The sequence below is a fragment of the Loa loa genome, assembly GCF_000183805.2.
Source record: "Loa loa unplaced genomic scaffold supercont3.485, whole genome shotgun sequence".
In the NCBI taxonomy this organism is placed as follows: Eukaryota; Metazoa; Nematoda; class Chromadorea; order Rhabditida; family Onchocercidae; genus Loa; species Loa loa.
The window spans coordinates 8,172-30,691 of record NW_018108665.1 but is presented as its reverse complement, the minus strand read 5'-3'; the positions used below and the strand labels follow the sequence as shown (position 1 = coordinate 30,691).

The following is a 22,520-nucleotide window of genomic DNA, read 5'->3' as shown; positions in this document are numbered from 1 at the left end:
CACACACACACACACACACACACACACACACACACACACACACACACACACACACACACACACACATACACACATACATGTACACATGCACACACACAATTCCCATCATTCAGATATATCACTGGAATGCTTGCAAGAAATGCCCTTTTCTTGCCCGAAACACAGTGCCATCTGTTCTGTATGCGAATTGATGCGTTCCTAATTGCCCTTGGCGATGTTATCCCTTCAGCACCTCTCATTCATCTAAGCCAAACAACCGACCAACCGGTTGTTCCCACTCTCAGCAACAAAATATTGCGTCATTCACCGGCTTCACCCCTCTATCTACTCATCCATCCATCCATCCATCACGCATTGTCTCGCTCTGCTGCAGGCCATGCAGCTAGTCTAGTGATTGTTGCCTTAAGCATGCATGCATGCATTTACATACAAAACATGTCAACGTTTGGGATGAATAGAGTGAAGAACAAACTGCTGCAGGGATGCTGAATGTTTATTCACGGAAATATTTCATTATATGAGAGAGTTGTTGTTTAATGCTGTGAACGGCGGAAGGTGGAATGAAGTGAAGTGGGCGGCGTTCCCGTAAGGCCGATTTTCTCTTAATCTTCGGCTGCGAACTTCTTGGCAACGGATCAGTTCTTTTTTTTTTGCAGAAGCATACTCCTCGCTAAAATGAAGTCATTTCAGCAACAATGCTTCATCTGCACATGCACCAGAACACGACATTTTTTCATCTAGTGACTGCTAATCAGCTCTGTCCGAATTTTAAATTTTTAAGCTATACCTCCTGTCAAACCATAATCAATTCGCATGCAGCAATCAGTAGTTGCTTTTCGAGCTCTTGGAGTGTGGCTGTTTATGCTGTGTTGAAAAACTTGAATGAGTGCAACTGTTGACCAGTGCAGGTACAGGTGGACATGATCTAAGAATGCATCAATAAAGATTCGGATAAAGAGATGAAGAGAAGAGAGGTTAATCGAACTGCAAAAAGCCATATATCTCCTTCGCTGAATGATTTTCCTGAGTAAGTAGTTCTGAAATTTTAGCCATTCTTGGTTTCAGCCACCCTTTCCGGGTTATCATCCGAGTCCTTTAAGAATATATTTTTCTCAAGTTATGGTTGACCCACTTGACAACGTCGGATTGCAATCCCTTAGATTGTACTTGCTTCAAGTTTATATGTTCTATTTAACATTGCGATGCAAAAGCAAGCACGCCACAGGTGGGTTAACTTTGCTCATGTCGGAATTCGTCTTCGCCTTCCCCATTCGTCCTGTCAGTACACAAACGGTTATGTCGCATTTGCTCCCCTTTTCGCCACTTATGCAAGTATACAGTGCAATACTCCTGAACAACGCAAACCGCTTAGCAATCCAACAACTGCAGTACCTTGGAGGTACTGGAAACCACCCATTCCTATTCGAATCAGATCTTTAGACTTAGTTTACTGTAAAGAAAAAGTGATGACTTCAATTCGTCCACCATAAAAAGATTATGTTTCTCCGCAGTATACTATGAACATCTGTTAATTTTTCCCAAACAGAAGAGATGGAACAAAGAATTCTTTCCAGTGTTTGTTTTCTTTGTATCCTGATCAAGGCATAATAAGCAATTTGCTAGTTCATCTTTCAGTACTTTCTGAAATTCCTCCTACTCCATTATGAACATCATGAATATTGGCCTGAGTAACGTTTCGAATACCGATCGGATCGCAACAGCTCTACCTGTTAAAATGCTTACTATTTGAGTCATTCTTCCCTGTTATGTCTCGTTCCTACGGTCCTCATGGACAGTGGTTCTGAGTATACTTTATGCATGCTCTAAATATGATCGTACATTCGCTTCGCTGAGCTCATTTCCGCCCATATATATATATAGATATGAAGCGATGGTATGAAGTGCAGCGCAATTCAAATGTGGCGGAAAATTGTAGATGAATATTTACAGAAATTTGATGGAAGCTGTCTGTATTGCTTAATTCATAAATTCCCTTTTAAAGAACTGTTATTCCTATTATCCAGGAAACAAAATGACAGCGATTTTGTAAATTTCATATACTTCCCTACATTACATTCGTCCATCCGTTTACAATATTTGGGTGAGAAGTTGCTAGCCAAACTTGTTTATTAATATGGAAATTTTTTTTTTCAAAAAAGGTTTTTTAAGTTGTTTATATACGAATGATTTATAATTCTTCAAATGTTTTTTTTGCAGTCAGTAGAAGTAGGTGGGACTCTAGGAGTAGGTGGGAAGTCTAGACTTGAAACATGTACTTTATGTTGACGACGCTTACCTTGCTATTTTTCGGAAGTTCTTTGACCGCATTCTTCAAAATTCAATTCTCTATCTCCATCCATTCTATTAAATTTTGGAAAATTTCAAGAAATAAAAGCTGTTGTGATCGACAATCCTACAAAGTGGACTACTAGTTTTTCCATTCCATTCCATATGAAATGTAATCACTCTCACATATATTTTTTCAGTCTTGGTTGAGATTTGGCCACTCACAATAACTCGCGTATATTTGAAAGTTTCCATTATTTAAGGTATAGAATCCCTTGAAGAGAAATTGCTTGTTATCTCACCTGGAACAACGGACTCACTCGGAAACTGAAGTGTAGCGCTTTAGGATCGCAACTAATGCTGCCATCAGACATATCGTGGAAAACTGGGCGTTCATTTCCCAATATTTATCAGCACTCTACTAATTTCCATTAATGTACAGATACCCATCACTTACTGTGCTACGTCAAAAAACTTTTGCTTCCAGCTTATTCTGCTATCATAAATTATTATTATCAGTTTCACTGGGACAATTCATCATTTATGCTATATAGCCAACAAACCAGAAGATTTTCTCAAAGCTAAAGGTCAACATCGAATTGTGCCAAGTTTGGTCCGAGACATTTCTAATGAACTACTGCAAACGTCACCAGACTCATCTCCCCGTCATTCTCTTCCAAAGAATTCAACACATTGTCTACTGATAAATAGTTGTAATAATATATTCTGAGCAAATCATGTTTAATGTAGAACAGGCTAATTTAGATGATCTGTCGTAAATTTTGTAGTAATTTCGGATTATGATGTTGTAGCTTAGATGTAACTAAGAATTTCCTACCCATAATCTTGATTTCATGACGAAAACCATATTGCATTGATCATTTGGGAGACATTTGTAGAATTTCGAAATGGTATGTCCCTGATTTCTAATGTTGAAATTATAAAGATGGTAATTTTTCATCCGAATTCTCGTATATGGAGGCATCTGGTGAAAAGATGGCACAGGGATGATTCATTGACTTGGTATGGATGACGCACATATTTATGGCAGGTAATAGACGCTTGAAGCCAGACACACCAATCATGGAGAGCTGATCTGTTCTACTGAAGAGGGTGACAATGGCATGCATGTCCTTCGAGCGGTTACCGCTTTCGTCTTTCAAGCAATTCGATGCTCACACCCTTAGGAGAAAGGACGACAGAATCGGTGTGAGTGTCTCCTTCCGGGTGTCTCCTTCTACACTGCCATGATGTTTACTCATTGCTACCTCTTCCGCATCTCCTTTCGACAGCACCTGTTCAGACAGCCCTCTAGCCACCTTCAAGAATTTCGTCATTTCCGTTTTCCCCTTCCCTCTCCACCTATTAAATTATTGCGAGTGGGCGGCCGACCGGACAAGGTAGGATTTGTTATGTCTGGGAGGGGGTCAGCCGCTCTTTTTTCTGAAGGGTCGTCAAGTCGCCCTCGTCACAGTTGCCGTCTGCGGTCGTTGCTCGACTCCCAGATGCCTGTTGCTCCTCCTTTCATTTCGCCTGTTCCCTGTTTTTTATGAGTTCATTGTGGGAGGTGTGTCTGCCCGTTCATTGTCTGTCTGTCTGTTTGTCTGTCGTACTGGTTTATGGAAGAGAGATTCTTCTTAGTGCCACCCTCCTTGATGATGTTTGTCCGTTATTAACCATTCCGCGATTCTGTCGCCTGACCTCCGGTGCTCCATGGATACCACCACCTTACCCCACCACATCTCCTCCATTCATCTCTCCTCTGTCAATTCCTAGCTATCCTACAGTAACTCACTTCATGCATCTCCCCTGACCAATATTGGCATTATTTTAAACAAAGCGCAGTTATACGCGCATTTATCCCACTACCTTTGTCCATGTGAATGGATTGTTATGAACGCAGCTAAGGCCCTAACTGTCCTTTCCTCTGTAACCGTATGCTGCGAGAGTAAAATAATTCAGTTTTCCGAAGAACACATTTGTAGAGTACTAAGATAGTTCCAGTTTCACTCTCTCTATTCCTTATATCTCTTCAGCTAGTTGTATGCTTGATAGAAGACAAATTCGGTGGATCTTTTCTTTTGCTCTGACAACAGCAATCATTTTATAGTCAAAGTTTCAAATAAATGCCAAACTTAACTGAATGACAAGCTTGTTTCGGATATCGGAAATGTGACATGAACTTTTGAATGTACAAGAACAGTTAGCCATAGTCGAGAGGTATTCTGATAGAAATTAGGGCAAAGTTTGAATAAAAACAGTTCTGTAAGTCCTGAAAAAAAAAAAGAAACCGTAAAAACAAGGAGAAATGAATTGATTGCAAATTAGTTCAGAAATGGCATATTCATTCATAAACAAATTGATTAAGAACTGTATTTTAACGGTCTCTGCGAAAAGGGCGGAAAAAGGATTCTTTTCTGGGAGGTGGATAAGTTTTGGAGTTGAACCCATAGGGGCACTTCGTCTTTTCCATTTCTGTTTTAAATGCCCTTTAAAGTGCACTACATTACACATAAAAAGGGCGAAACTCATTTTGAATTTCAAAGTTGTCGACAGTCTGGGAGGGCCTATGACTGATTACTATTCTCCTGGTATTTCTCATTCTTATATCTTCCCTTGACCGTTTTGATTGAAACTTCGTGACCTTCGTCAGATCACAACCACCGGTACTTTGTTAATCATTATGGTGATTATTGCAGTACTATTATTAACTAATCTGCAATGGCATCATTAGCATCAACGTTATCCAAAATATTTGTACTTATCCTACTGTGCTCTACCAATCTACTACAGACGAAGTCGTTGAGCCGGAATACGGTAGTAGATGATGACGAATTGGATGTGTCCGATTTGATTGATAGTTTCCTGGAGCGTGCAAAACAGAACACCCGACACCACAGGACACATCGGTAGGCTAGCAAGGTTTTTCTCACTCTCTTTTGTCACCGCCTCTCTCTCCTTTCATCTCCTCTCCCGCGGCTTAACAAAAGTCCTGTTTTTCATCTCCGATCTCCTTTCATACCGTAATTCATGTTTTACATTTTACGTCTTGGTTATGATAGTCAGATCACTATGGAAACCTCTACTACACGAAACCTCTACTATACATCACTATGGAAACCTAACTTAAAATTTAAATTCAGGACATTTATAAAGAGAGCCTTATCTTTGAAACTTCAGGTCGGATTTGTTTGATCAAATTTCCAGGATGAGGGGAGGAAGGAACCCTGTTTTCATAGTTCGCTACCTATTATCGTCAAAGTGATTGCATGCGCTCACAATTGTAAAACATTTGAAGACTGCTACGTCGACATCGCACACAGTCGTCCATTCAGCAGCTCACGAGTTTCGATGTTCACGGACGAGAATATGTGAAATGCCGAAAAAGTTTGCTCGACGGAGGCTCTGTGGTTGGTTTTCCTGATTTTCACCCTTATAAGGGCATATTCTGTTCTGTATATTATAACAAATGAAATTCAGCAAAGATGCAAAACTTGTTAGCTGATAAATTGCAGATGAAACGATGTTACCGACCACCATCAGATGATATGCGCGTTGGGTGCTATGCGGTTTGGAACATGAAGAATGAAGAACTCGTACAAGATTGCTGGGTCCAACAAGCGGTAAGTTTGCTTCTACTTTTTTATTCTGCAATAGGCTTATCCCTCATGGAAAAAATGAATTCTAGGATTGAATGAGTGAGGCCTGATTCGACATCCAAACTAAATGACCGAAAGGAAGAGGCGGGAAGAGAAGTGTTCGATATTTCATTTAAAAAATTAGCAGGTTTTTTAAAAAAATAGATTCTTATCTAATTTTAAAGTTGTATAGCTTATCCCCTCATAGAAAAAAATTGGATTCTAGGATTGAATGAGTAAGGGAATTAGTGTTGGGACAACTGTGTTGGCTCTAAATTTATAATCAATGGAAGAGAAAAGGAAACATGGAAAACTGCTTCTGCCAATCTCAGCAAGTGATAATAAGTTACAGATATCCATGAATAACTGCGAACAACGCAGATGTGTCGCTGACAGGAGTACATTTTGTTGCTGTTATGGACATAACTGCAACAGTCGGTTTGAACTACAAGAAGAAACTTCGGAAGAAAACTCGTGAAATTTCATCTTGTACAGCCAAAGATTGATTCTTGTTTTATAATATAATTTTATGGCAAACAAATTTCAGAGCTTATGTTCGATATAATTCCAAAAATATACAAAATCACCTCTTTGAAAATATTAACATTCAGAAAATGGGGTCCAGTTGGATTTCAACTTTATTTTACTGAGGCTAAGACCTGATAAATTTTATTTCCATGCTCTGAGTTCACGAATTATTACCAGCTAAATTGGGAATTTTTTGAAATAAACAGATTTTTTTTGAATGAAATAAACCCAGAGATAGGAATAGATACATTTATAAATAGATCTCAACAGTATTTGTAGGACTTATAATTACCATTTTTAATATTTCTATCAACTTTTGACAAATTTATTACTAACCTTCGGAACAATACAGCTCGTGCAGATTTTTCCGGCTCTCGGCCCAATTCAAAAGTAGAGTCTTTCTAAGTCCTTGGTGTCAAAATTAATTTGGTCCTGGCCAATTTCTTTTGGGAATTAAATTCCCTCCTTCATCTTTATTAGTTTAAAGTATTTTGTTAATGTATTGAAGCCATATTGTTTGCAGATATAATTTTCATCAATTTATTAAAATTTGAGCAAATAATCTCATTGAGATAATTCTGAAAGTCTGGGATGAAAAGCCACTTCATAGCATAGGAAAATGAAAATATCTAGCTTGCCTATGTCAGTTATACTGCAGATAGTTTGGCTAATTATCGTGCGACATTCGTGCATGAATATTATATATTGCAGCGCTAGTGACATATTTATTTCTTGGTCTTGCCAGCGGTGTCCTTTTTCTTTTGTTCTCAATCCTGCAATGCTCATGTTTCATTTTTTAAAATATTTTAATCTATAGATTGTGTATCAAAAATTTGAGATTTCTCCTCTGAAATAATATAGTTCATAACACAGTTTCATGCATGGACTCGGTTTTGTTCGTCACGTTCACATTCAAAATTTCAAGTTCCATAAATCTATTAGAATTTCTAAAGGTAAATTTGAAGAGCTGATGGATGGATGAATGACGATCAGTACTTTTAAAACTTGATTTGATTCAGTTATGGAAGAAGCGTTATTGTTAACCAGTATCAAAGTGCATTACTTGATTCTTCCTCACATTTGCTTACATCTTACATATATTGTTGTTTTGTTAGCAGTTCATGTGTTCCTATTTACCTTTGTAGCATATGTATAAATAAATATAATCCACGCACATCTATCAAATGGATCCTTCACAATTCCTTCAAAGCTAACACTGGGAAGTTGGAAAATTAAATGGGAAATGCAGAGCAATATCTCATAACTTTTCAAATCAGCCAGGAATTTCAGTTTCTTCAACCAAATTCAGTATCTTATGCCAACTTTGCATAGTCTTCCTACTCCTTTCTTTCCATCCCCACTTCAATGATGCGTTTTTTTTTAACTCCTATCTTTCTACCTCCACATCATTAAAACACTCTTCCCACTCCTTTTTGACTTCGACAGTGTGGTCCTTCACTCCTTTCACCTTTACTTTAAATGACGTAATCTTCCCACTAAAACTTGTGAATTCTGCTGAGATCCCAACAAAAAATGACTAAGAATAAAAGGATCGGAAAATATCCATAGAATTCAGAATTTCTCAGCAAAATTCGTGTCATTATGTTTCGAAGCCTTTCAAAAACATAAGAAGATAGGAAGAATTAGTAAGGGATGAAATTGAATGGGTTGAGAATTACCTCACTACCTCTGCGAATTCTCGTAATCCCCTAAACATCAGTCATCTCCTACATCAGTTCAACAAACAAATTTTGTTAAAACAAATTTTTTCAAAAAATAAAATTAAAATATTTTACAAAAATAACATAAAAAATATTAAAAAAAAGATATCACAATAAATAGAGTTAAAAATTAAAATGTATAGCCGATTATTCTGGAACACTAATTAAACAAACAAAAAACTACCAGTGAACAAAAAATTACACATTAAATAAACTAAAAATAAGTAATACTATCTTAATACAACTAAAACCAAAATCAAACTTAATATCAGAAAAATAAAACATAACCTTATCAATACCAAAACCCTTAACATTAAAAAAAATTACCAAACCAACCACACCAGATATAACTCCAAAACACAAAAAATAAAAAACAATAAAGATTCAAGAAAAAAACAATAATAAACAAGTAAAGAAAAAAATAAAAACTCAGTACTCAATAACGCAAAGATTAAACGATCATACTTAAACAAAAAAAAAAATAACAAAGAAAAAAGAACAAAAATACCTAAAGAATAAACCTTTTGATTAAGAGTCAAAAATTCTAAATTTAAAATAATCCTTTTAAAAACATGGAACACCCTGAAAATATGAAATCCAAATATGCTTGATATCCAATAAGATCTCGAGCAATCTCAGAATATCCTGCTTTGATGTATTTTATTTAGCGAAGATGAGATTTTTCGATACTGCTAAACGGAAATATAGTTTCTGCAGTTCCGTCTTGAAATGATCGAGAATGACACACGCTTGGAGTAACTTCACGCAAGTTCCCTATTATAAATCCGACATCAAATTCTGCACTGTGAATTGTTCAACTGGACAATTAACGATCATAACTACATTTTTGGTTCGGTAAGGTTTTGATCGGTTTTGGTTGGAATACATGTAAGAGATTGGCATGCAACTGAATGATAAGAATGATATTCCTTATTCCTACCATTCGATAAGTCCCGAGATGGTTGGGGAAAAAAGATGCAGAGCGGACAGCGGGATAAGTAATACACTGTGAATAAGTACGTGCGGCGCTATATAAATTGCTAACATGGAATCACAAACTGAAATTACTGAAATTACATAGTGATAGATTCCCCCTCAAGCATTTAATTCCGAAAATTTCCAACGTTGAAGAATGGATTAGATGAGCGAGACAAGAGAGGAATAGGAAGTGCCAAACAGATAAATGATGAAATGAATATTACCGCCAGCTCGATATGAAGCTCAAAAATCACTCTGTACAGCTCTTCAATTTGGAAGGCAGGTTAAATCATCCATTCCCACCTCTTCATTAATTTCACTCTCTCGCTAATGGAAGCACACTTTCATCTTCCCTTCTGTCTGTTGCGACACGTGTAACATCACGCTTGCTGAGGAATGAAGTGACTTTGTAGTAATATAGGCACGATGTAACTCATATTCGTTGAATGAAGATTTGCAGTGCCGTTTTGGTGTAAGGAATAATTCTGAATAACGTAAATCCGAACAAAGCAATGTGTTTGGTAGGAATAAATGAATGGCACTGAAAAGAATTCTACTTGAATTTTTATGACTTCTCCGTTATGATATGAACGGATAAATCATATGGGTAATTACGAAAAGATCTCCATCCTTTTTCCGGAAAACAAATTCGTATGTACTGAGCTCAAAGTTTACTGTCAGAGTGCCATCCATCATGAGGTATTTCTTTTTGAAGCATCTCCATCATGCAAATATCCGCATGACTGGATGAGTCCCGTTTTTTTGAACCGATATATTCATCTTGCAAATCGTTCAGACTTACAAGACTTGATAGTCTTGTTAAAAAAATGTAAACCACAAGAGAACTACTTATAATAGCCTAGCGCTAAATGAAGGTTTAAAAAATGCAGAGATTTCACCGACATCACTCCAATTTCCACAAAATAAATCCGCTTGAACAAAACTAATTATGCATCTTAATAGCGGAGCAAGCAAGGTAAGATTGTATCTTCCAGGTGGATATGTCCGTCTGCTTTTAGATTCAAGGAATAGGAAAGAATATTTATTTATTTTTTTTCTAGATGGTTTTTCAGAGTGATTATAAAAAATATGAGGCAAGAAAGGGATATCCAGGTAAACTGAAAGCGGGGAAATATTAACAAGAAAGAAAATACTGAAGCAGATTGAAGCCACTGACCAAAAATGAGAACAGCTGAAGTTATCAGAATCAGAGTTTACCAACGATTCGCGGAAGCGTTTTGGTTCCATGAGAAAAATGTAAACTACTGTGTCGATCGTACCATGTTATACCATGGCTGTCAATTTATATGAGGAAGCTGGAAACTGATGTTGTATAACGATGACATATGAGAGTTCGTATATATACAGTGTCTCTTGTGTGCCTATTAAAATCCGTAAGTAGAAAATCGTAAGACAGTGGCGCAAACAAGCTGTGTTAGTCCTGTAAAGTATAACGTGCAGCTCACTTTGCACACAAAATACATTATATGTAAATTTATACACACCTATGTAACTTCCATTTCATATTAGTTTCTTAACGGTGACATCGCCCGACACCTTCACTTTGCTTCATTTTCATTGAAAAGCCTACATGAAACGAAATTACCTTCCTTGTTTTTGGTCTTGCTAATTATTTCCTGTTATCAAACTTCTAAAAGGAAGAAAGGAAAGAAGAAGCCGGTCACGTTATTTAGCATAATTCATTTTCAGTAATAGCGTGTCATAATTCAAAGGTTTATTTATATAACTGTTTAAAAGTAATTGTCTTTGAAAAGCTTACTTTAGATATTTAATTTGCGTAATTAGTTGCATTCATGTTCATGTAAAGAGATTTTAGGAAACCCTTTAAAAGATTTATCCATCCGTGATGGCAGACTGTCATATATATCACAAATCTTATTGTTGTACTTTTCTAATTACACTAAATAACATAATCTTTAGGAATCAAAAAAAGGGAGATAGTGTATTGTTAAATGTGGGATACGCCGATGACAAGAGATAGGACAGGTATTTGAAGTGGGTGGGGTGCGGGAGGACGCACAGAATTGAGCAATCCATTTAAATTAATAATGTTGTTTACCAAAAAGTTTTGTCTAGAAATGAAACATACGATCAGTTTGCTGAAACAGATTATCCTCGTCAATGTACTAAAGAGTACACTAATTAATCACCGCACATTTTCTTTTCTCCTTTTCCGTCCAATCTGCTGTCCTTCATCGCCACTCTAATATTGTGCAAAGCACATATGACGATTGTCAACTTCATTCAGAAAGAAGGGAAAGGAAAAAAGATGCTTCGATTATTTTCCGTATTTTCCGCCAATGACTGCTAACGATGTATATGAACTTAATAGTGCTGAAGAAAAATTTAAAAAGCCAGTTCTGTCAAGTGAGCTGAACAAACTTAAGAAATTTAGTTCTTTCCAAATATGTGACAAGAAGCAAAGAGAAAGTTCCTGGCAAAGAAGTACATCAGAGTAAGGCCTATCAGACTGCACTCTTCTCAGCATAGAACTACAAACTGCCAGCGAATTATCTATGGAACAGTCAATTTTGAAATAAAGCCAAAAAGTAAACGAAGAAAACATTCTTACATAGCAACCATTAGCTGAATTATTTCACTAATTTCTGTCTTGTTTCTCAGCAGTATCTTTCCTACCACGCAATCAATCTCACTTTGTGAAGAAAAAGACTATCCGGGACCTAGAAACGCACACCACTCGATAATGAAATGGGGATAAGAGATATCAAAGCATATCACTTTCCATCAAAAGGTAGTCTATATCACCAATACGGTGCAGACTGTTGAACTTGAGATAAACTGAAATCAGTAAATAAATATGTCAAATCGATTAACAAATAGAAATTGAATGTGACGAGGTCAATTTATTTCAGTTCATTTCTAGAAATAACGGGCGGACACAAACGAGAAGAAATTACCACATATTTCCCCACTAAAGGTATTCATGTGTAATGGAGCGCCTTTGACTACCTGAATTTGTTTATATGTTAAAATGAAGGTAAATCCTATTATGGGAATCTATAATCATGTGTATACAAATATATAAGAAAAATTTGTATTTGAAAGGAATTTATATGATAAGATCGCAAGCGATAAACTGCATCTTTTTGTGAATTTTAATTCGACATAAGCATTAAAATAATCAGTGCTCATTTGGGAAGATATCAATAAACTAAAGTCGCAATTTTCCAAAGAACTCACAATTCAATGACATCGCTAAAACTTACTTGGATTCTACCTCGTCAGTGACCAATATGCCAGGAAATGAACTTCAAATAATTTTTTTATTTAGTGTAACTTAAACAATCACTATACATTTGGATTACCATAAGTCCATCAATAATTCTACCAAAAGCATTTCTCAGCCAAATCCAAAAAGCGTAACATACCAGGATTAATAAACAAACCGACATTTTACATTTCCAGCATTCAGTGTAACAAATTCGACAAGCATATATTTGCAAGTTCTATGCGCTTGTTTCTAGGAAACCCTGCAATATTTCAATAACCCATCCACTAATGGTCTGAAATAAATTATTCGTGTGCAACCTTTAGCAACAAGAAAAAGTAGTTTCAAATTCAGGAAATACTTGTAAATCGAGGAAATACTTGTAAATAGATGGAATTATTCTTTTTCTCCAATTACAGATGTATTTAAGGTTATTGCATCATAAGTAAAAGTTTACAATAAAAGAATGGCTAAACAAGGCACTGCATTTCTTACGAATCACAATATTTAACATTCTGAACATTTGTTATGAACTGGATAACAAATTATTGGATTTCTGTTCTACATTCAGTGCTATAAACTTTCCTAAAAGCTCTTACATCATGTTGGATAGAAAGTAAATTTTAGCTTTTATAAGTTTTTAAAGACACTAAAATGCACTTTTTAGGTTAACAATGAATGTAAATATTATACTTCGAGCCCTTTTTCGCAATGGCTTCTTTCCTGAGTGCTTGAATATTTGTCGGAAAATACGCAAATACAATGCTAACATGAAGTAAGTCGAGAATTAAGGAAAAAAGGTTTTTAAACGCTCCAACATGCTTAAAATATGAAATATAGAAATCTTAAAAACATTTTCCTACTATAATAGGCTATTTAAATTTAACTTGCATAAACAATGCATTTCTTTCAATTTCAAATAATTTCGAGTCTACTTTCTCACAACCAGCACCACCTCTTAATGACTTGCTAACGATTTCAGCTTCAATGAAAGCACAATAACAATCGAAAATGGCGCAGTTATGCTACTTATCTATTTCATATTCTATTTTACCTGAAAACGTAAGTAATGTACAAGTAATGAGTAAAAGGTAGCAAAAACATATAACTTTTGGAAAGTAAAAGAGTAATGTGAGAAATTTCTAAAACTTTGAACAACTTCAAGTAACTTCGATAATTTTGGAAGTAAAACATATCCAAGGTCCGTCCATGGCAAGAACTAACCATAAAAAGAAATTGCAACTGCAAACAAAGATTCATCCATGCGTTTGAGAACAATATAATAATACAAAATGTAATGGAAAATTAAGAAGGCTGACCTTGATTGTCTGAAGAATACTCATTTGATACAGGAACACGCCGATCCTAAATTACAAAATCTTCATCTTCAGGGGAAGCAAATAATGCTATTACTACAAGATTGAAAATTCATAGCTTGTCCTATTATCACTCCATTCAAAACAAATTAGCTACTGACTAAGTGGATTCGTTAACCGACGTAGCTTTTTTTTAATGAAAATTACTGCTACGAAAATGGTGAAAATTTGTGGTGAAAACAGCGACAGTAGCTTTCGTGGAACCATCCACAATGTAAACAGACTATATCCAGAACTGTCTAATCTACTGATCTGTTTTCCAATAAAAATTGCTGCTTTTTCAGCATTGAACTGATAAGAGAGTAATTAAATTTCCCTCATGGAAAAAACTTGAAAGTAATAGCATGCTTCGTACCACAAATATTATACATTCATTAAATGTACACTACTTCTTATATATCATACAGTGTCATATTCATATATTAATTTAAACTAAAGATGAAGTACGATCTGAATTGTTTGGAGATTTATGCACCAAGCTATCTATTACTATCTCAGGTTCCTTTGATCGAAAGACATCTCATGAAAACCGCTAAACATATATTCTTCAACAAGTCCTCAAAGTCTCATGAAAAGAAAATTCCAGTTGAATTGAAATTAGTTTATATCAGCAGATCGACGAAAACCGCACCAGAACCACTGTATCATTGCTATCGAAACAACAATTATACATTAAGTCTATATCAACAAATTTATCGTCTCTTCACACTGTTGATCATGACTTAGCGACATGCAGTTTTACCACACATTGTTTTGACAACGTCTTACCAATGATACCATAACCATGAATCCACTATCATCACCGCACATGGCTGCAAACAGGAAACATTCTAATAACAATAAACACCATTTAGCAGATGATAAAAACGACACAGTGACTTCGAGCACAGAACTATTCACGTTTATGAACGCTTAATGTTCGGTCTTCAGTCCATAACACAGAAAATAATAGAGCCAACTCTAACTACAAATCAAATACAGGCTTAATCCTTTCAAATGTACATACAAGATTTTCATAATTATAACCACAAATTGAATAGAGGCTTAATCATTTTAAACGTATAACAAGATTTTCACAATTCTAACTATAAATTAAATAAAGGCATAACCCTTTTAAACGCATATACAAGATTTCCAGAAGTTATACCTGACAAAATGAAAACTATCATTAATAATGGAAATAGTTGATGTAATCATGCTACAGGCATTTATCATATCACCATGTCTTTTTATGAAGCACTTTTACACCCTCCGAAAACGTAAAATGAATGAAAATTCTACTTTTCTGGATTTTACTTTTCTTACTGAAATATACTACACACACGAATCACCAAGATTATCCAGTTAATCCATCAGCCATGTATCACCAACGTATCCCGAAAATGCCAACTACTGCATTTCCATATGATTAAATTCATGCATTAATCCGAGTTCATGTAGAGTTCACATATTCTTGATGCTCTGTTTTTGCCCCCAAAACTTTATCGACTTATCTGAAGCTGTCCACTGCCAGTTGGTATTATCCGATCAACAGATTTTTATACCGCGGCATTTTCAGAAACACCCACATATGTCCGAGTGATGTCTATAAGAAAGAAAAACAAAACTTAACTGGCCTTTAAGAAGGCGGTGATAAAGATGGAAGTTGAAACTATTATATAATAAAAGTAAGCCAAGACGAAGGCAACTAGCACAATATGGAAGTGCTTTACTAAAGGAAACAATGAATGCTGAACAAAGGTGTTCTTGCTTATTGTATTTCTTTGACCATTTGAAATCGAAACTCAACTCATCCTAACAAAAGTTCATATTTGATAACAGAGATAATGGGAAAATTATAAATGTACAGTTATGTCAAATAAATGGACGTGACAGCATTTGGACTCGTGTAATCTCAGCCAATGCCTTCTGTATCTTTTTTATCAGTTCTTCACCATCAGTAACTGTTTGTTCAAGTTCACGAGCTGCCTATAACTGATTGCGATAAGTTGCTGTTTGTAGCAAATCTCACAACCACCTCCAAAACGAAAGCAAATAGAAAAAAGGAATGGAAAAAAAATTTTATTTACCAAAATAATGCACATGGCCAAAACCGTTTTTCCTGAACCAATAATTTCAGCAGATGTATAACTCATCCCCTGTCCACCACTTATAAGAGTGAGCCTTAATAAGTCGAAAATATCAGCAGATTGACAAAAACTTACTCGATGCCTCTGTTCGTCCATGTTCAATAAAGATGAGTCAATTTCTGAATTACTTGCTGCCGGTTCATCTATTGGCAAAGAATCAATCAAAATCTCAATATCTTTAGCTGTATGCGCAATTGTTGCAGCGAAAAGACCACAATTCTCTTCGTCCTCTAATGCCTGAATAAGATAATTTAGTAGAGAACACATCTGAAAAAATCGAAGGAAACTACTAAAATTTCAAAGGGATAGACTAAAAAGTGAATTAAAAACCTTGATATCGAATTTAAAGTGTTAAATGTATGGATCCCTTGGTATCAGTAATGCAATACGATAGCAGACGAGATGGAATATTCATAACTTAGAGCAACTGCTAACGCAAAACTCAACGGAATGTACTTTTGATGTTCCATTAAAATCACATGATGGTGCTGTAAGTCGTAAAACTCCAATTGAGTTGCACATCAAGTTGGCCAGTTCGTTGACCAAATCTTGCAGTTGTGTTAAACGGTCCGCCATTGCCTGGGATCCTGATTTCTGCTAAAAACCACATTAAGTTCACGGTATTGTCATGTAAAGTGTGACAACTAAATTGATAAAGCTGTGTGGATAAACACGAAATAGGTTATGCAAAAGTTGAAAACTAACATTTTATGAATATATTTCTAGGCACTCCTCAAAAAACAAAAACAAGAGACAAAAACTTGTTGTTCAAGTCTTCAATTTAATCTTCATTACTAATAATGCTTGTAATTATAAAATTTGGTAGTATATTGGTATTCACAAAATATCTCGAAGTGTGCACGTGTATGTATATAAAAATAAAACATAAGAATTTCAATGGATAAAAAGAAATACAATGTTTTACCAAATCACTTTCAATCCATGAATTTAATCCGAAACTCCCGGAAACCTTTTTTTGTCAATGAAAAAAAGGTTTCTTGGAGGGAGTTATTAGTTTGAAACGACTAGCATTCCGATACAGAATCCCATAGTACATAAAAACAGAAACGAATACCAAAACGTCAAAGGAATCGATGTAAATAAAAATACAATGAAAAAATATAACAAGTTTTCAAAATTAATCAATATTTATATTTCGTCGAATAATCTTTCGGAGACACGACAAGACCACGGCCTTTACGAGCGCCTCTGTAAACCGTTTCTAAAATATCGATTAGTTCTTGTCCATCGGTGATGGGCCAGTTGATTTTGTTGTTATTACCAGTGCCTAAAACCAATAATTTTCGGCTGAAATAAAAGTAAATCAATTACAAATCACTTACTTTTGGCAATGATACTCCCATACACCTGGACGAATCCACTGCCTTTGAAGAAACCTCATGACTAAGTTGCTGTCTTGATGAATGATATGAGCAGTGGTTCCCAACCGTTGGTCCGTAAGAACTAAAATATGGTCCGCAAAGAGAGCGGTGTTGTGAATAAAAAAGAGGCGGTCCTTATCAATGTTTGAAAACTAATACGTTAAAGGTTTTGATCCAAGCTTATTTTCAAAGCAATGAAATTTATTATTTTCGAATCTTGTGGTCGCTACAAATAAAGAGCTAAAGCGATCCCTGGTCAAAAAAAGTTGGAAACCACTGTTTAAAGATATCCAGTCAAATAGCTGATTTGCTAAGTATTTAAAAAGAAATCGGTATATCAAGAAGTACTAAAATCAAACATTAATCGATGTACTGATAGTTGCAGTATACATTAAAAAATGGCAGTATGCCATCCCTAATTCATCGCGTATTTATGAATAATGAAGCCCACCTAAATCAACCATAATATGTTTGTTGCGAAAAAAGAACATCACAGTGCATGGGTCGTATAATTCATACATTTTGTTGAAATCAGGCACCTCCGTCGTATCTACCAAATATATTACAGCAAAATTTTTCACCTTGTTCGCAATTTTATACAAAGTCTACAAATAAAGTTATGCAAACAACACTACAAAAATTGGATTTACTGAAAATTGGAAATAATGATACCGTAGTACTGTTACAAACAGATCTTCCGTCCATGCATTATGGACTTACGTGGCGGTGCATATTTTCAGGCAAAAGATGAATTTAAATCAATACTGAAATTATAAACCTACATATCACTATTTACGACTTTGAGATACGCAACTATAGATTCCAATTACTGCACCGCAAAGTTTAATACGATAAAAAGCATGCAAAGAAATAAAGGCTGACTTCATCCATTCGCATACAACTTGGATCCCAGTCATGACCAAATCGAATAAGTACGACGCGATCTTCCTCAGCTAATATTGCCTGATCCACTTGCCAGCCATTACTTAAATGAGGTAGCATATACGACATCTTGACCACTTGTTGAGCTTTTGCTCGAGATTATGTTTTAGCACAAGAACTTCAACAAAGTGCTCTGAAAGTAAATCTTGTTCAATCACCCCATACTATTCATTTCCAAATACCGTAGACCCTACTGACTTGCTCCACTTAACGAAACCTAACCTTTTATTAAACGTAAATCAAAATCACCTCAACTCCACGCCCACCATTAATTAAACTGCATCTTGTTTCACGAAATCCTTAACGGCCGAGCCATATTTTTCCGTAACTTGTGAATTATTCGTAGGAGGAACAATTCTAGAAATCGATTGTTTTTGTTTGTTCTTTACTGATATTTATGAAGCTTTTGGTGATTTATCTCTCGAAAGGAAGTGGGGGATGTTTGCAATAGGAACATAATTAAAGAGAATAACATAGTCTTAAGGAGTGAGGTTATTCCTCTGTTCTCATAGACTTGTATAAATTTGTAAAAACTTTTCCACGGATTTGTATAACTTAGGGTTCCATCAACAGCATCCGAAGAGCAGCCTTATTAAAGTGTTTATTGAATTCTCCAAAAGACTGTCCTTTGAAACGGAGGTCCTTATAAGGGAGAAAGTGATGTTTTACTACAAAGGACACTTATTCAGATTTTTATTTTTGCTTCCACAACAATCCAAATAATACTAAGCTAAACGATGTAGTTTACTCGCAGTACTTCAGATTCCTAATATTGGTATTCTTCAATACGTGTTGTGTCTACAAAATGTTGTATTACTTAGATTAAATGAAATTCTTGGGTTTTTAAATGGGAATCCGGAGGTTGTGCGGACACTGAGAACTGCATCGGCATAGCTCTTCGAAGTTTATCTTTTTCTGAACATCATTTCATCAACTGGAATCAAATTAACTGGTGTTATGCAATTAAACTTATTCACTGGTCGAGCAAATAGGATGTTACAGTCATGTGGGAATGTATTTTATTGCGTTTGCATTTTACTCTTATATAATACCTCACTTTCGATTATTTATGTGATAATTATCTATCAGTGAGTTTCAAATCCAATAATGAAGATTTATTTAGATAGTGTATGGTAACGACTTAAGGATTTCCCTATGTGTTGATCAAGAATTCTAGACTTCCTGTCATTGAAATATATCTTTAGTGAAATATGGTTGATATAAGTACTGCTGAAGGTAATATATAATATTATGTAGTAATTTTTCCGGTTGTTGCAGTCTCATTTTATTTTTTGTTTTCCATTTGTTTTTGAATAAGAAATCACTTGAACATAAAGAAGCAGAAGGGAGCAAAATTGTTGAATAAAATCTCACAATTTATTGGAAGCATTGATTTAATTCATTTTTATTATTTAAAGAGATTTTCGGATCACTGAATTCTCCGAAGTTTACTATTTTTTTCTTGTATTGCGTTAAAATGCAAATGAAGAATTGCAGGTGGAAAGATGTCATCGCGATATTATATTGTGAGACCTGAGGAAGTTATTTCATGGGATGAAAGATTGTCGAAGCTACATGGTCTAACCTATGACCAGCTCTTACAACTGATCTCACCAAACGAAGTAGCTGTTGAATTTGCTGCACGATATAGCTTAATTTCAAATTCCATGAACTGTAAGCGTTGTGGACAAATGATGCTTCTATGGAGCAGAAACGGACTGGATGGTTTACAGGTCAGGCAAAAAGTAGAATCCCACTAGACCAATATAAATTTTAATAAAATATTCGATACTATTCCTGCCGTAAATATGGTTTTAAATTTTTTCAAATCAGATTCTTGTTTTTAAATTTTTTCAAATTAGATTCTTGTGAAATCCCTTGTTTATTCCTGAAAGTTGTTTTTATGAATATGCTGTAGTAAATATCGTACAAAAACAAACGACTCCGTCACTTTACATCTGACTGGTATCACCAAATGGGACATTAGATACTAACGGCTCGGTCTTCTTTTAAATTATTGCCTTAAATTCTGTCACTGAGGTTGACAATCAATACTATACTCTCTAGTGATTTAAAATCATGTGAAATTACTGTAGTTAAAGTTGTGCAAAAAGCTGCTTAGGGAGTGAGTTTAATAAGAACGTAGCAGGTAATAGAATATACAATTTTCCGAATGTTTCCATAAACTGGCTAGCTTTATACCATATTTCATTACCAAATTCATATTACTTTTTTTTTCATGAAGTATAAAGTAAAGAGTACTATTCAAGTTCCATACCTCTGTTATTTTCAGACAGCTGAAAAATTTTCTTTTCACGTTGATAAATATTTTTGCGTTGTAATTTGATAAGGAGTAGTTAAAGTGTTTCTCAAGATTGTATTTTCATATTTATTTCTTAATTATTTTGCACATTTCCGGTATCAATATTGATACAAAATTAGGATTGTAGTGTTGATTTTTTTACTTCCCTTTTAATTTATTCTGATATATATCTTAATTTAAAAAAAAGAAAAATTAGGATTGTGATGTTGATTTTTTTACTTCCCTTTTAATTTATTCTGATATATATATATATATATATATCTCTTAATTTATCAAGTTACAGTGGCGGTGTATGCATGTGGTCACAAAGCAAGAACGAAGAAATGGCAGAAAACGAAATTACTGTTCATCACTGTCCATCCGACATGGAAGTATATTCCACGGACATCATCTGTCAATCGCAGATATTATTGAATTTATGTATTTATGGGCACAGAACTATAAATTGCATGAAATCCGTCTTCACACTCATTTCAGCAGCGAAATGTCTGTTGCATGGGCAGATTATATGCGACAAATTGCGTCCGGTTTTGTTGAAGCAAGTCAAACGCCAATTGGTGGTCCAGGTAAGCCTACTAAAGTTTTTTTACTTGATTTGTAAATGTTTAAATGAATGTGCCACTTTTTTGAGCAGCAGTGCAATGTCTAATTGTGGGTGCTATTTAACTCTATGATTGTAATTTTGCGATTGCTTACTTTTTCATTAATTGAAATAATAAATAGATTCCCAGTTATGGTATATTGAAACAATAACTGGATCACTTGTATGTATCTCCCTATTTTCTAGAATATTTTAGGTATTGTGGTGGAAATTGGACGACTGATTTTGTACAAAACAAGAATTGGTGAACAGCATCCGTATTTGATTGGTATGGTAGAACGTGAAACGGAAAACTGCATAATTATTGCAATTGAAGATTATACGACAGAACGCCTAAAAGAGAAAGTATTGCAGTGGATTCTGCGTGACACAGTATTGATTTCTGATGAAGGAACTTACATCGACGGACTAAATCAACTTGATTATCCTATTTTTATTACGGAAACTTATGTGGAGAGGTTTGAATTAGTCAATGGGCAAAAGCTTAGCGTCAATAATTTCTTACTGCAGAATATTTGTAACGAAGCAAAAGCAAAATTTCTTGCAATGAATGGAACCTGTAGGGCACATTTTGAAGGTTACATCAGAGAATTTCTATTTCGCAGAACGTTTCGAAACGGAGATGAATTTGCAGGCATCATTTTATGGGCTCCATTGTTACATGTTCCTTAGTATCTGCTGATTTCGTTAAATTGACCAGAAATAACAAAAACTAAACATTCTCTTCAAAATTTGAAAACGTCGAAATGAAAGCTTCTCTATTATATGACTGATCCTGAATTGCTAATTTCAAAACGAACGACAATGTTTTTTTAGATTACGTATCTTCTTTTCTTTCGCAACCTGTTTAGTTAGTACTTCAAATACAGTGAACTTAGTTATTGAGCGATAGTGTTTCCCTTGGAATTACCTTTTAGAATTGAAAGCTTAGTGATAAATTGAACTTTACGTTCTGTAGATTGCATACGTTGTACTGACTCTATTGTATTTCTTTTCATTGCAATTCATTTTGAGCTATGCTAAATCCTCTTTCAAGAAAATTTAGGATGGTTCGGTTCTTGCGTAGCTCCCTTTGCGTTTAACATGCCTTTTTTTCAAATGCTAATTTGTGAAGAGAATAATTTTAAGCTGCTGTTGGTATTGATTTACAGGGTTCATACTTTAATGAAAAGCATGGAACTTTTTAACTTCATTTGAAGCCAAGAAATATTTGGTAACATAAATCTAAGGGTTTGTTTCTAATAAATGGATTGAATGTTTTTAGGATATACTTGAAGTGTTACTTCTTTATACGCTTTTTTGTCTTATATCTTGACGCAAATTTCGACTCTTTGCATTCGATAATCTCGAGTTCCTCAACGGTAAC

The 22,520-nt window shown here is 35.0% G+C and overlaps 7 protein-coding genes across 7 annotated transcripts; 3 read left to right on the top strand and 4 right to left on the bottom strand.

Annotated features, from left to right (window-relative positions):
• Nucleotides 1-1,202: 1,202 nt before the first annotated feature.
• On the top strand, nucleotides 1,203-1,490 carry LOAG_03003 (hypothetical protein; the record flags this gene model as incomplete). The annotated part of the gene is made up of 1 exon (XM_003138540.2): nucleotides 1,203-1,490. The coding sequence occupies one exon, from the start codon at nucleotides 1,203-1,205 to the stop codon at nucleotides 1,488-1,490; it is 288 nt and encodes a 95-aa protein (XP_003138588.2).
• Nucleotides 1,491-3,224: 1,734 nt separating this feature from the next.
• On the bottom strand, nucleotides 3,225-3,623 carry LOAG_03002 (hypothetical protein; the record flags this gene model as incomplete). The annotated part of the gene is made up of 2 exons (XM_003138539.1): nucleotides 3,225-3,390; nucleotides 3,466-3,623. The coding sequence occupies 2 exons, from the start codon at nucleotides 3,621-3,623 to the stop codon at nucleotides 3,225-3,227; spliced, it is 324 nt and encodes a 107-aa protein (XP_003138587.1).
• A 1,374-nt stretch (nucleotides 3,624-4,997) lies between these two features.
• LOAG_03001 (hypothetical protein) lies at nucleotides 4,998-6,402 on the top strand (the record flags this gene model as incomplete). The annotated part of the gene is made up of 4 exons (XM_003138538.2): nucleotides 4,998-5,195; nucleotides 5,585-5,696; nucleotides 5,802-5,909; nucleotides 6,277-6,402. Exons 1-4 carry the CDS (start codon nucleotides 5,008-5,010, stop codon nucleotides 6,400-6,402), a joined length of 534 nt encoding a protein of 177 aa, XP_003138586.1. The 5' UTR covers nucleotides 4,998-5,007.
• A 3,076-nt stretch (nucleotides 6,403-9,478) lies between these two features.
• LOAG_03000 (hypothetical protein) lies at nucleotides 9,479-9,844 on the bottom strand (the record flags this gene model as incomplete). Its single annotated transcript, XM_003138537.1, has 2 exons — nucleotides 9,479-9,692; nucleotides 9,744-9,844. The coding sequence occupies 2 exons, from the start codon at nucleotides 9,842-9,844 to the stop codon at nucleotides 9,479-9,481; spliced, it is 315 nt and encodes a 104-aa protein (XP_003138585.1).
• A 5,052-nt stretch (nucleotides 9,845-14,896) lies between these two features.
• LOAG_02999 (SRB protein) lies at nucleotides 14,897-16,629 on the bottom strand. Its single transcript, XM_020446188.1, has 4 exons — nucleotides 16,363-16,629; nucleotides 15,982-16,143; nucleotides 15,625-15,745; nucleotides 14,897-15,362 (listed from the first exon to the last, which is right to left on the bottom strand). Exons 1-3 carry the CDS (start codon nucleotides 16,480-16,482, stop codon nucleotides 15,632-15,634), a joined length of 396 nt encoding a protein of 131 aa, XP_020303442.1. The 5' UTR covers nucleotides 16,483-16,629; the 3' UTR covers nucleotides 14,897-15,362; nucleotides 15,625-15,631.
• Nucleotides 16,630-16,909: 280 nt separating this feature from the next.
• On the bottom strand, nucleotides 16,910-18,371 carry LOAG_02998 (thioredoxin-like protein 4A). The gene is made up of 3 exons (XM_003138535.2): nucleotides 18,171-18,371; nucleotides 17,740-17,893; nucleotides 16,910-17,194 (listed from the first exon to the last, which is right to left on the bottom strand). The coding sequence occupies exons 1-3, from the start codon at nucleotides 18,297-18,299 to the stop codon at nucleotides 17,049-17,051; spliced, it is 429 nt and encodes a 142-aa protein (XP_003138583.1). The 5' UTR covers nucleotides 18,300-18,371; the 3' UTR covers nucleotides 16,910-17,048.
• Nucleotides 18,372-19,348: 977 nt separating this feature from the next.
• On the top strand, nucleotides 19,349-21,851 carry LOAG_02997 (hypothetical protein). The gene is made up of 4 exons (XM_020446187.1): nucleotides 19,349-19,466; nucleotides 19,728-19,963; nucleotides 20,837-21,119; nucleotides 21,351-21,851. Exons 1-4 carry the CDS (start codon nucleotides 19,442-19,444, stop codon nucleotides 21,824-21,826), a joined length of 1,020 nt encoding a protein of 339 aa, XP_020303441.1. The 5' UTR covers nucleotides 19,349-19,441; the 3' UTR covers nucleotides 21,827-21,851.
• Nucleotides 21,852-22,520: the final 669 nt, after the last annotated feature.